At 45.2% G+C, this 12,818-nt stretch overlaps 1 protein-coding gene across 4 annotated transcripts in view; it reads left to right on the top strand.

Moving 5' to 3' along the window:
- The window catches only part of TEX14 (testis expressed 14, intercellular bridge forming factor), an 85,519-nt gene extending 73,880 nt beyond the window's left edge, over positions 1–11,639 (top strand). For 2 of the 4 annotated variants that reach the window (XM_047757980.1, XM_047757979.1), the window contains 5 exons: positions 598–697; positions 5,847–5,939; positions 8,458–8,567; positions 10,364–10,415; positions 11,260–11,639. In XM_047757980.1, coding sequence (XP_047613936.1) covers positions 598–697; positions 5,847–5,939; positions 8,458–8,567; positions 10,364–10,415; positions 11,260–11,296 — 392 coding nt within the window. In that variant the 3' untranslated portion in view covers positions 11,297–11,639. The remainder of the gene's footprint in view (positions 1–597; positions 698–5,846; positions 5,940–8,457; positions 8,568–10,363; positions 10,416–11,259) is intronic. The other 2 variants (XM_047757977.1, XM_047757978.1) reach the window with 2 other exon arrangements.
- Positions 11,640–12,818: the final 1,179 nt, after the last annotated feature.

The raw sequence follows: 12,818 nt of genomic DNA, 5'->3' as shown, positions 1-12,818 counted from the left end.
TCAGTTATCCTCATCTGGAAATTGGGGATGATAGCTTCTAGCTAACAATGTTCATGCACAGTGCCTGGTACCTTGTAACATACTTAACAAATGTTAGTCTCCTTCCATTCATAGGACTGCTGGCAGGATGAAATGAGATAGCAAATGTAAAATGCCTGGCATCCATTGAAGGGTACTACCCTTCCCCACCCGAATTCCTCCTCTGGCTCCAATCTGGAATCATTTAACAAGTGGGAACAGGGTGGTTCACCCAAAATAAATCTGAACCATTTGTTTTCAGGGTCTCTTGCCTCTTCCTCTTTTATGTGCCTTTTCTTCCCTCTGCTTCTTCTGTCTCTCTTGAGCCTTGGCCCAGGCGAGGTTTCCTGCAGCTTCGCCTGGCAGAGAGCTCCTGAGACCCCAGAAGCAGCTGCTGTGCATACAGGCACCCCGCAGGCTGCCACCTGGTGCCCTGCTCTTCTGGGAAAAGGGGAGCTCTTGCATTGCAGACTTCCGGCTCCGCTGATGAACCTTAATTTTTACACTCCATTTTAAGGCAGGTTTTCTCAGTTTTTGTTGTTGTGTTCTAATAAAGTTAAGTCTTTCAACTGTTTTTAGATCAAAGGCATCTAGAAGAACAAGAAACTAACAGTAAAAAAGAAGATAGCAGTATGCTTTGGACCAAAGAAACTCAGCATCTAGAAGAGGACACAGAGAGGTAAAAGAAAAAGCTGATTTTTAAAAAGAGTTTAAAAAATTGTTATATTAGTTTGTATTAGTTTTTCTTCTGATATTGACAAATAAGATGGAAAAATGGTTCTTTTTTCATACTGTCCTTATAGCCTCACTCCTAAAAGGTTTTTTGTTTTTGTTTTTTTTTTGGCTGAACTCATGGCATGTGGAAGTTCTCAGGCCAGGGAACAAACCTGTGCCACCACAGCAGTGACCTGAGCTGCTCCAGTGACAATGCTGAAATCTTACCCTGCTATGCCACAAGGAACTCCCCTAAAAGAATTAAAAAAAATTTTTTTTTAGGGCCACACCCATGGCACACATGAAAGTTCCAAGGCTAGGGGTCGAATCTAAGCTGCAGCTGCTGGCCCAAGCCACAGCCACAGCAATACCATATCCTAGAGCCAAGTCCGTGACCCACACCGCAGCTGATGGCAAAGGCCGGATCCTTAACCCACTGAGTGGGGCCAAGGATTGAACCCGAGTTTTCGTGGATACTAGTTGGGTTCATTACCACTGAGCCACAATGGGAATGCCTTAAAAACCTTTTAATTGTGATAAAATATACATAACAGACTTTTTAAGTGTACACTTTAGTAGTGTGAAGTATATTCACGTTATTGTACAATTGATCTCCAGAACTTTTTCATCTTGCAAGACTGAAACTATATGCCCATTAAACAACTCCCTACATCCCCCTCCCCTCAGTCCCCAGGAACCACAGTTCTACTCTGTTTCTTTGAGTTTAACTGTTTGGTTTTTTTTTTTTTTGCTTTTGCTTTTTAGGGCCACACTTGAGGCATATGGAAGTTCCCAGGCTAGCTGTCGAATTGGAGCTGCAGCGTCCGGCCTACGCCAGAGCCACAGCAACTCAGGATCCAAGCCGCGTCTGCAACCTACACCTCAGCTCACGGCAACGCTGGATACTTAACCCGCTGAGTGAGGCCAGGGAGTGAACCCACGTCCTCATGAATACTAGTCAGATTCGTTACCACTGAGCCACAGCGGGAACTCTGAGTCTGACTACTCTTGATACCTCATGTAAGTGAAATCATGCCATGTTTGTTGTTTTGTCACTGACTCATTTCACTTAGCATAATGTCATCAAGCTTCATCCATATAGCATGTGTCAGAATTTCCTTTTGTCTTAAAGCTGAATTCCATGTTGTGTGTGTGTGTGTGATGTTTTGTTTATCCATTCTTCTGTTGGTGGACACTAGCTTGCTTCTACCTTTTGGTTTTTGTCAGTAATGCTGCATGAATGTGAGTGTACAGATATCTCTTCAAGACACCCTGCTTTTAATTCTTTTGGATCTATACCCAGAAGTAGCATTGCTGATCATATGGTAAATCTATTTTTATTTTGGGGGAAAAATACCGTCCCGTTTTCCACAGCAGCTGCACCATTTTACATTCCCACGGACAGTGCCCAAGGGTTCCATTTCCTCCACATCCTTGCCAGTAATTGTTATTTTCTGGGTTTTTTTTTTTTGATGGTAGCTATCATAATAGGTGTGGTGATTTCTCATTATGGTTTTGATTTGCATTTCCCTAATGATTAGTGATATTGAGCATCTTTTCATAAACTTAAAAAAATTTTTTTTAATTGTAGTTTATTCCTTTTCATAAGCTTGATGGCCAGTCGTATATCTTCTTTAGAGAAATATCCAAGTCCTCTGCCCATTTTTTTTAATAAGATTATTTGTTTTTTTTTCTTATCAGGTCGCTGTTTTTTTGTGTGTTTTTACAAAACCAAATTTTGTGAGGCAGACATAGGTTTCAGTTTCTTTCTTTTCTTTTTTTTTTTTGTCTTTTTGTCTTTTTAGGGCCGCACCTGTGGCGTGTGGCGGTTCTCAGGCTAGGGGTCTAATTGGAGCTATAGCTGCGGCTTACACCGCAGCCACAGCAACATGGGATCCGAGCTGAGTCTGCGATCTACACCACAGCTCACGGCAGTGCTGGGTCCTTAACCCACCGAGTGAGGCCAGGGATCAAACCCACATCCTCATGGATGCTGGTCAGGTTTGTTAACCGCTGAGCCACAACGGGAACTCTGGTTTCAGTTTCTTTCAAAACATTTTAGTTACAGGCCGTGGAAGAGAATTTTTAGATGTTTCCAGCCAAATAAGAGAAAACGGGGACAATCATCCAGACAATTCAGTTTACAACAGTCTTAACGACACAAGTTTGCCTCAAGAAACCTAATTCTGTTCTTGCCGTGGAATTCTCCTTTGACCTGTGTTGTAAGGTGTAGACCACCTTGGCTCACCTCCTAACTCCTCTTACTTTGTCCTAACTGTCACTCAGGGCCAGGACTGGGGGGAGGTGAGGGAGACACACTACTTGGGCACAAAATTGAGAGAGAAATAAAAAAACTCAGAAGTCAAGTCATAAGTACTATTCTGATGGCGGTACATATATTTTTGGCTCTACCTGTGGCATGTGGAAATTGCAGGGCCAGGGATTGAACTTACGCCACAGCAGTGACAACAGTGGCTCCTTTAACCACTAGGCCACCAGGAAACTTCCTTGATGCAATATTTTAAAAAAATCAATACTAATGCAAAAAAAAATTAATGATGAACATAATATTTAAATTTTAAAGAAAGATGCTGTGGCTGTGGCATAGGCCAGCGGCTATAGCTCCAATTGTGCTCTTAGCCTGGGAAACTATGTTGTGGGTGTGGCCCTAAAAAGACCAAAAAAAAAAAAAAAAACATTTAAAGAAGGAGAGGGTCTGAATCTGCACTTGGACCATCTGCCTCATCCTGATCCTGGCCCAGCAGATCCTTAGGGAAGCCCTGCAGAATATTTTCAGCTGCAAATGTTAGAAAAGCCCACTATTGTGTTTAAATGAGTTTGCCTCACAATAAGAAACCCAGAGGGAGTTCCCATCATGGCTCAGTGGTTAACGACCCTAACTAGGAACCATGAGGTTGCGGGTTCGATCCCTGGCCTCGATCAGTGGGTTAAGGATCCGGCGTTGCCTTGAGCTGTGGTGTAGGTCGCAGACACAGCTCAGATCCTGAGTTGCTGTGGCTGTGGTGTAGGCCAGCAGCTATGGCTCTGATTAGACCCCTAGCCTGGGAACCTCCATGTGCCTCGGGTGCTGTCCTAAAAAGACAAAAAAAGAAACCCACAGGTTGGCAGGGCTTGGCTGTTATAGCAGCTCAGTGATGCCACCAGGGGCTTAGGCGCTTTTGATCTTCCTGCTCTGCCAGCCATAGCATGGTGGCCTTTGTTTTGAGGCTTGTCTCCTCCTCCACACACTAAGCAGAAATAAGGGGGGGGGCAAAGCAGCAGTCTAGCCGACTCTGGGCCTTTTTAGCTGGAAAGCAAAAACTTTCCTTGAAGCCCTTCTCAGCAGATGCCTGCTTACACAACTCATTGGCCAGATGGGATGTATGGCCACCCTCGGTTGCCAGGGAGACTGGAAATGGAATTTTCAGCTTTCAGCTGCTATAGAGAAGAGACAGGTAAGGGGGGACAGCGTCATGAATGACTTTAGGTAGTGAATCCAGTTTCTGTCATCACATTCTTCAAGGGCCAAGCTGTTCTCCACAAGGAAAGAAGAGAGCGAGACCTGGAAGGGAAGGTCCAGGAAGTGAGGAGACTAGGGCTCTGGTGCCTGAGAGGAAGCGGGAAGAAGTTTTTTTTTTTTTTTTCTTGGAGGTTGGAGAAGAAAAGACAAAGAGGCAAAGGAAGAGGAAGATGAACTTTTCAAAGTTTTAGAAACCTTTTGTCTATAATGTATGATGTAACTCCATTCATTCTATCTCCCCCAAACACCTTCGTTAAAAATCTATGCCATTATTTAAGGCAAAAGAAGAGTAGCTCAGGAGTTCCATCGTAATGCAGCAGAAACAAGTCTGACTAGCATCTGTGAGGACAAAGGTTCAATTCCTGGCCTCGCTCAGTGGGTCAAGGATCTGGCGTTGGCATGAGCTGTGGTGTAGGTTGCAGATGAGGCTTGGATCTGATGTTGCTGTGTCCGTGGTGTAGGCAGGCAGCTGTAGCTCCGATTGGACCCTTAGCCTGGGAACTTCCATATGTCATGAGTGTGGCCTTCAAGGGGAAAAAAAAAAAAAAAAAGAGTAGCTCAAGAAAGCCGAATTAGGACTTCCTGTGGTGCTCAGGGGGTTAAGAACCTGACATAGTATCTGTGAGGATGCAGGTTTGATCCCTGGCCCTGCTCAACGGGTTAAGGATCTGCCGTTGCCATGAGCTATGGTGTAGGTCACAGACATGGCTCACATCCGGCGTGCCCTAAAAACCAAAAAAAAAAAAAAAAAAGTTTAGCCTCTGTTACTGTCTCTTCCTTTTCCAAAAGGGCTGGCAGTGCTGGACACAGATAGATGCCCACAGAGTCTCAGTCGTCTCAGTTCTTAGCATCGAGCCAGAGCGGAAGATGGTTTTTCAGATGGCTGGGACTTTTCAGGCCTTCTAAAAACACATTTTCTGCATCCCATAGCCTCAGAGGCAGTTCTTAATCTGAAAAACTTGTGAGAATGAGTGTGCATTTCTAGCCTCAGGTGGAAACTGATGTAATAACCGAGAGTTGAGACAGAGCCTCGCATCGCACTTTGGGAGGTGGTGATATCATTGGTGCTGAGGCTGTTTGTCAAGAGGCCAGAGGAGGGTTTTGGTGCACATTTCTTTTTCTTTTTCTTTTTCTTTCTTTTTTTTTTTTTTTTGGTCTCTTTGCCTTTTCTAGGGCCACTCCTGCGGCATATGGAGGTTCCCAAGCTAGGGGTCTAATCGGAGCTGTAGCCACAGGTCTACGCCAGAGCTAAGGAACGCCACATCTGAGCTGCGTCTGCGACCTATGTCACAGCTCATGGCAACGCTGGATCCTTAACCCGCTGAGCAAGGCCAGGGATCGAACCCGCAACCTCATGGTTCCTAGTCAGATTCATTAACCACTGCGCCACGACAGGAACTCCTTGGTGCACATTTAAATTGGAGCTCAGTGACCTCTACATCTCCAGGTACAGTCTCACTGGGCGCTCGTTCTCTCATCTGTGCAATAAAAGCACAGTTTGAAGGCCCTTTGCCAGTGTAGGGTGCTGTGCCTCCTCGTCAGGGGGAAGGGACATGACTGCTGTCTCACCGTCTTCACTTTTGCCCTTGGACAGAGCCCACTCTACCCTTGATGAGGACCTGGAAAGATGGCTGCAGCCACCCGAGGACGGCACGGAGCCACAGGATCTCCCCGAGGGCTCGGCAAGGTTCTTCTTCTCCATCAGGGGATCATTTTCTTTACTAGATTTTAGTTTAGTTTAGTTTTTTTAAAAATAGCTTTCAGTCTTTTAGAAAGTGCATCCACTCCTTGGGGAACGCCTGGTGATGGCATTACATTGCTGTAGACAAGCCAGCCCTGACTCCTGTCTGTCCCTCCTCCTCCAGCCACCCACAGTGCTCATAATACTGACGGGCAGATTGCTATCAGGACAGAGAGAGGCTCCAGAGATCGCTGCATCTCGGCCCTGTCACCTTCCATATTTTCATCCTTCATTTGAATTAAATCAGAAAAGGCATGCTTATCAAATTTTGAGATAACACAAATCTAGGGATGAATGCTACTGTGATGAGTGATAGACTGTGGGTGCAGAATGGTCTTGACAGGTGGAAATGGAAATGTTAGATTTCTCTAAATGACAGAGGTGAGCAGTTAGATCCACAAGCATAGAATGTGAGAGATCTGACCTAATGGAAAATGTTTTGATCAGAAACTCCTACTCATTGTAATTTAATTGAAGATGGAAAGTATGTCTTATTTTTATTTATTTATTTATTTATTTATTTTTGGCCACACCCTCAGCATGCAGAAGTTCCCAGCCTGGTGATCAAACTCTAGCCACAGCAGTGACAACAAATCCTTAATCCTAAGCCATCAAGGAACTCCCTATGTATGTCTTATTTTTACACACCCAGGATTTAGCATGCATTTTGAGAGATGGTAAGAATTCAGCAATTTTTTTTTTCCCCTTTGGCTTCCCTGCAGCACATGGAGTTCCCAGGGATCAGATCCCAGATGCAGTTATAACCTATGCCATAGCTGTGGCAGTGCCAAATCCTTTAACCCACCATGTCGGATAGGGGAATTGAACCCCCATTCTGGTGCTTCAGAGATGCGGCCAGCAATCCCATTGCACCGCAGCAGGAACGCCAAGAAATGCTTCAAGAAGGCGTGGACAGCGCCTCCATGCGAGCTCAGTTTGTTGCAGTTTCTAAAATGCTCAATGCAGCACTAATGCTGAACAGACAGAAATGTACTGTCCAGATCAAGGTGATGCCTCAGGCTGGTTAGAGGACTCCTAGCACTCACTGTGGGGCTCCTTCTGGGGCATCCCATTTTGAAAGGGACAGTCACAAAGAGAAGAGTTAGGAGGACAGAAGTCTGGAAAGCTTGTCATCTGAGAACAGCTGAAGGCACTGGGGAGGCTCAGTCTGAGAAGAGCAGATGGAGGAGAGAATTTGATAGCTGCCTCCAAATACCTGAAATACTGTAAAGTGAAGAGAGTCAGCTTACTCTCTTCTGCCCCAAAGGACAGAGCTGCTGACGAGGAACTGCAGAGTAAGAGATTTTTATTCACAAGCTTTCTAATAGCCACAGCAGTCTGATAAAGAAAACAGCTGCCTTTACGCTTACTTTAACCACAGCTCCTCCCACCCAAGCTCAGGCTGGACGACTCCCTGGTCCAAGGCAGTTGGATGGTGGGAAATAACATCCTTCCACTCTAGAGCCTGTGATTCTATTAGAGGTTAGGAGGAAGATATCCCTCCCACCCGCGCTGGCTTTATTTTCTCTCTCACTTTACGTATTGTTTTCTATATCCACCAAATGAAAACAGAAGGAAAATCCCTAAACCATGTCAGCTTTGTTCAGCCATCATCTGAGCACCGTCAGTGAACTGAGCACTGTGCTAGGGGCTAGTGGAGCAGGCAGAAGGGGTGTCTCTGTCCTTAAGGAGCTGCTGGTTGAGTGGGGGAGGTGGTTTTTGCTTATTAGTTTGACCAATGTGGTCTTAGATGGTTGGATACTTAAATTTATTTTTTTATTAGTATTATTTTTTGTCATTTGTTTTTTTTAGGGCCGCCCCTGCAGCATATGGAGGTTCCTAGGCTAGGGGTCCAATCGGAGCTGTAGCCACCGGCCTACGCCAGAGCCACAGCAACTCAGGATCCGAGCCGTGTCTGTGACCTACACCACGGCTCACGGCAATGCTGGATCCTTAACCCACTGAGCAGTGAGGCCAGGGATCAAACCCAAAACCTCATGGTTCCTAGTCGGATTCGTTTCCACTGTGCCACGACGGGAACTCTGGATACTTCAATTTAGATATTTCACTTCACAGAAATGAGGATAAAGGGAAAAATCAATAGATGATTGTAGAAAGGACATCAATTACAACATAAGTGAAATGCTCTTTACTTTTGGGACAGTATAGCCTAGTGGTTGAAAGCAGATGGCCTGGGTCGATCCCAGCTCTAGGACTTACCAGGCATGTAATTTAACTTTTTTGTGCCTCAGTTTTCTCATCGCTTAATGGGGTTGATAGTGGTAACGACCTTATATAGTTGTAGTGAGAATTAAATGAGTTAAGATACTTTACAGCACTTGACCTGTTCCATAGCAGACACTCCAATAATGCTACTAGCTATTATTTTACTTCCTTGGGAGTACTGTCCTGTTCCTCTGCCCTTGTGCACGTGGTTTAATGACCAAAATACTTGTCATTGAAGGGAGACAAATACCAAAGATCAAGAAGTTGGTGAAAAGAAGAAAAAAGGGGAAGAAGGCATCAAGCCAGAGAGAAGGAAATCCGGGAGCTTTTTAGGGACTTCTGAAGAAGGTATGAATGAATGATTGTTTATAATGTTGCCTGAGGGGCTTTGACGAGCATCACAGTTATTATTATTATTATTATTATTATTATTATTAACGGCTGCACCTGTGGTATATGGAAGTTCCCAGGCTCGGGGTTGAATTGAAGCTGCAACCACCAGCCTACGCCGCAGCCGCAGCCACGCCAGGTCTGAGCCGCATCTGTGACCTACACCACAGCTTATGGCAACACCGAATCAGTAACCCACTGAGCAAGGCCAGGGATCAAATCTGAGTCCCCATGGATGCCAAGCAGGTTCGTTTCCACTGAGCCGCCACAGCGGGAACTCTGTATCACAGTTTGTTTAGAAATGTTTCCCAGATGCTATACGTAATCCTCCTACACTTTCCCCTGTAGTTCAGCCCAGGCTTCTGTTAATTGCCAATTATGTCTTCATCACAGAAAACAGTAACAACATCCAATTCTGTTTCTAAAGTAGGCCTTCAGTAGTCTCATCATCCTTATTTTGTACATTGTCTGGAGAGATGTTTTGCTTCTAATGTGTCTTCAAGAGAGTTCTAAATTTAGCTTACAGAGAGGCTGCAGAATCCACAAAGACATCATAAATTGTGGAATTTAAATGGAATTTACAAGTAATGTGGAAGGTATAAATTAACCATAATCTCAGAACTCCTCTGATAGAGCTTTAAGGAGCAATTCACAAATGATGGCCTCCCGTGTGTAAGTTCCTCCTACTCAGGAGGTTAGACACACTAACTCTTTCGGATCAGCTGGGATCCCTTTCATCCCTTCCGCAGTCCATTCTCATTTTCCTCCTTTTTCCCTGTGTCCTGCTTTGTGGCCCAGGCTGGTGACCCTTGTGAACTGCATCTGCTGGGCTTCCTGGCCAGCTGGCTTCCTCTCGGCCAGTGGGAGGTCCCAGCAAAAGATCAGAGTGCTGGGGAGCAGCTGGGGTATTACTTGCTGTGACTGTCTACCTCAGCATCTCGTCTCTATGTAGAAGTGGTGGCTCTCTACCAGGCAGCCTGTCCTTCCCAGTTCTAGCTCTTACTGGGCTCCAGTAACTGTCCTGCTGCACCTCTGTCCCCCCAGCCCCTTCAGATTTACGAGTGATAATGGCTTCCCACTGCTGCTAGTCCCTGGATGCCTTGCCATCCCTCCTTTGCTCCCTTAGCTCTGACCACACTTCTGTAAGTAGTCACTTCATTAAAGGGCCTGGGGGTGCATTCTGTTTCCTCCAAGACCCTGACTGGTAGCATTTAGCTAGTATTGAATTTACTGAGAACATAGTACAGGGGCTTTGTGAAATCAGCATCAGTAGTGTCCATTGTTGTGGCAGAGAGCTGCAGAGTGTTAGGAGTATACTTGTGTTTTTAGTTTTTAGTTTTATATATTTTCTTTCTTTTTTAGGGCCGCACCTGTGGCATATGGGAGTTCCCGGGCTGGGGGTTGAATTGGAGCTGCAGCTGCCGGCCTGCGCCACAGCCACAATACAGATCTGAGCTGCATCTGTGACCTATACTGCAGCTTGCGGGAAGGCCAGATCCTTAAGCCACTGAGCGAGGCCAGGGATTGAACCTGCATCCTCATGAATACTAGTTGGTTTCCTTACCGCTGAGCCACAGTGGGAACTACGAGTACCTGTGTTTTCAGATTCTGTCTCTGCAGAGGAAAACAACTGATGGAGGTAAAATAGTCAGCCCGCCCTAAGCTAGAGAAGTTCTAATGTGACTCCTGAATCCTGGCACCCCTTTGACCCAGAAAGTAATCAAGTTGTTTTCTTCCTCCTATATTTCATCAAGAAGAACTAAAACCCTGTTTTTGGAAGAGACTGGGTTGGTCTGAACCATCCAGGTAAGGAGATATCAGATGTTTGTAAGTCATAGGCCACTGTTTGGGTTTTTTTTGGTCTTTTTTTGCCTTTTCTAGGGCCGCTCCTCGGCATATGGAGGTTCCCAGGCTAGGGGTCTAATCAGAGCTGTAGCCGCCGGCCTACGCCAGAGCCACAGCAACTTGAGATCCGAGCCGCGTCTTCGACCTACACCACAGCTCACGGCAATGCCGGATGCTTAACCCACTGAGCAAGGCCAGGGATCAAACCCACAACCTCATGGTTCCTCGTTAACCACTGCTCCACAACAGGAACTCCGACAGGCCACTGTTTATAGACAACACAAGCAGACTTTATACAGTTACCAGTATCTAAATACACACCAATGACAAAGACTTGAATTCAGAGTTGCTCAGTTTTTAAAATGCTAATGTTTTTGTTGTTTTTATTTGTTTTTGCTGCCCAGGCCAAGGTTTGAACCCACCACAGCTATAACCAGAGCCAGAGCAGTGAAAACACCAGATCATTAACCTGCTGAGCCCATTAAGGAATTCCAAAATGCTAATGATTATAGTTAATTAAATATAAGGTGATGCTCAGTGGTAATGAACCTGACTAGTATCCATGAGGATGCAGGTTCAATCCCTGGTCTTGCTCAGTGGGTTAAGGATCCGATATTGCCGTGAGCTGTGGTGTAGGTCACGGACACGGCTCAGATCCCGAGTGGCTGTGGCTGTGGCTGTGGTGTAGGCTAGCAGCTCCAGCTCTGATTCAACCCCTAGGCTGGGAACTTCCATATGCCGCAGATACTGCCCCCCCTCCCCCAAAAATCATACACAGCAACTCAAAACTCCCTTTTTTGTTCAGGATAATCGTGCTGGATCAGAGTGACTTGTCGGACTGATGGGGAGTGGACCACAGATGGACTCCTGGCCTGCGTTCCAGCATCCCTGTCGTGAACTCGTGAACTCCCTTCTTCCCTCATCTGATCCAGTCACCCTAGGGCGGAGGCTCCATGGTTCACACTTTGTTTAGCTGCCACAATAGACAGAAACGGCTGTTGGCAGCACATTTAACCATTTGTTTCCAGTCAGATTTCTGAAAAGTAAAAGGTACTTTTGATTGTAAAGCTTTCTCATTGTGCCCAGAATGGTGGTGGTGGTGGTGTTTTCTTTCTTTTTTTTTCGATAAAGATTTTCAAAAGCTTTAACTCCTGTTATATAATAAAACGTTTCCTTTTAATACCAGTTAGGTTTCAGCTGTAAGATATATTTTGGTGTTTTAGTTATTGGAAGAGGAACCAGCCGCCACCAAGAGGTTTCAATTTCTGTTACAAGGTTTGACAAGTAATCAGCTATTTCTACCACCCAACACCAGCTGATGCCAGTCACCTGTGCCTTTTTTTTGAGCTGTGCCTGTGGCATGCAGAACTTGATGGGCCGGTGACTCTGTCAGATCCTTAACCCTAGGCCACCAGGGAACCATGTTTTTTAACAGAAATATTGCCTTCCTGGGAGTTCAGCAACTGGATCGGCAGTGTCTTGGTAACGCTGGGGGACAGGTTCGATCCCAGGCCTGGCACAGCGGGTTAGGGATCTGGCATTGCTGCAGCTGTGGCTTGGGTTGCAGTTGCAGCTTGGATCTGATCCCTGGCAGGGGAACTCCATGTCATGGGGTGGCCAAAAAAAGAAAAACAAATATTTCTCTCCTATTTTGCCAGGATTGCCATATTCCCATTCCCGCTACACCTGATGTACATGATGAAAGTACAGGTAGGGATAAAAGACCAAGATATTTTGAACTCTTTAAGGTGAACAGACATCTCAGTATATTCAGTTTGTACACCTCATATCCTTAGTGTCTTAGAAGAATGAAACTGGTCCGAAAAGAAAGATCACAGCATTTTCTCCAATGTAGCTTCTTGCGCACTGCCAGCCAGCTAACATTTTATCTGTAAGTAAGTAGTAGGTCTTTTGCTTGTGGAAATGGAATAGTTCCTGTTGCAGATAATCATATTCATACGGTTCTCAGCTCCCTCAGATTTTACCCTGCGCAAATAAAACAGGAAGGTACAGGTTTATTTGACCCTTTTAAAGCAAGGAAGCAGGGGCTTGCCATTGTAACCAGAGGGAAACTGCAACAAATTACTTTATAAATAATACTATGTGTAAGAAACTTTGAAGAATACAGAGACTAGTAACACGTGGACCTTCCTCAAAAAACTCTTATTTGGGGAGTTCTCTGATGGCTCAGTGGGTTAAGGATCCAGCATTGTCACTGCCGTGGCTTGGGAACTTTTGCATGCTGTGGATGTGGCCAAAACAAAAAAAAAAAACCCCAACTCTATTTGGTGAGACAAAACAAACATACATAAAAATGTAAGAACTAATAGACATATGATAAATTGTAAGTTATGATATTACAGT

This window comes from Phacochoerus africanus, chromosome 14, assembly GCF_016906955.1.
Source record: "Phacochoerus africanus isolate WHEZ1 chromosome 14, ROS_Pafr_v1, whole genome shotgun sequence".
In the NCBI taxonomy this organism is placed as follows: domain Eukaryota; kingdom Metazoa; phylum Chordata; class Mammalia; order Artiodactyla; family Suidae; genus Phacochoerus; species Phacochoerus africanus.
The sequence above is the reverse complement of the archived record's forward strand: the minus strand, read 5'-3'. Positions and strand labels throughout refer to the sequence as shown.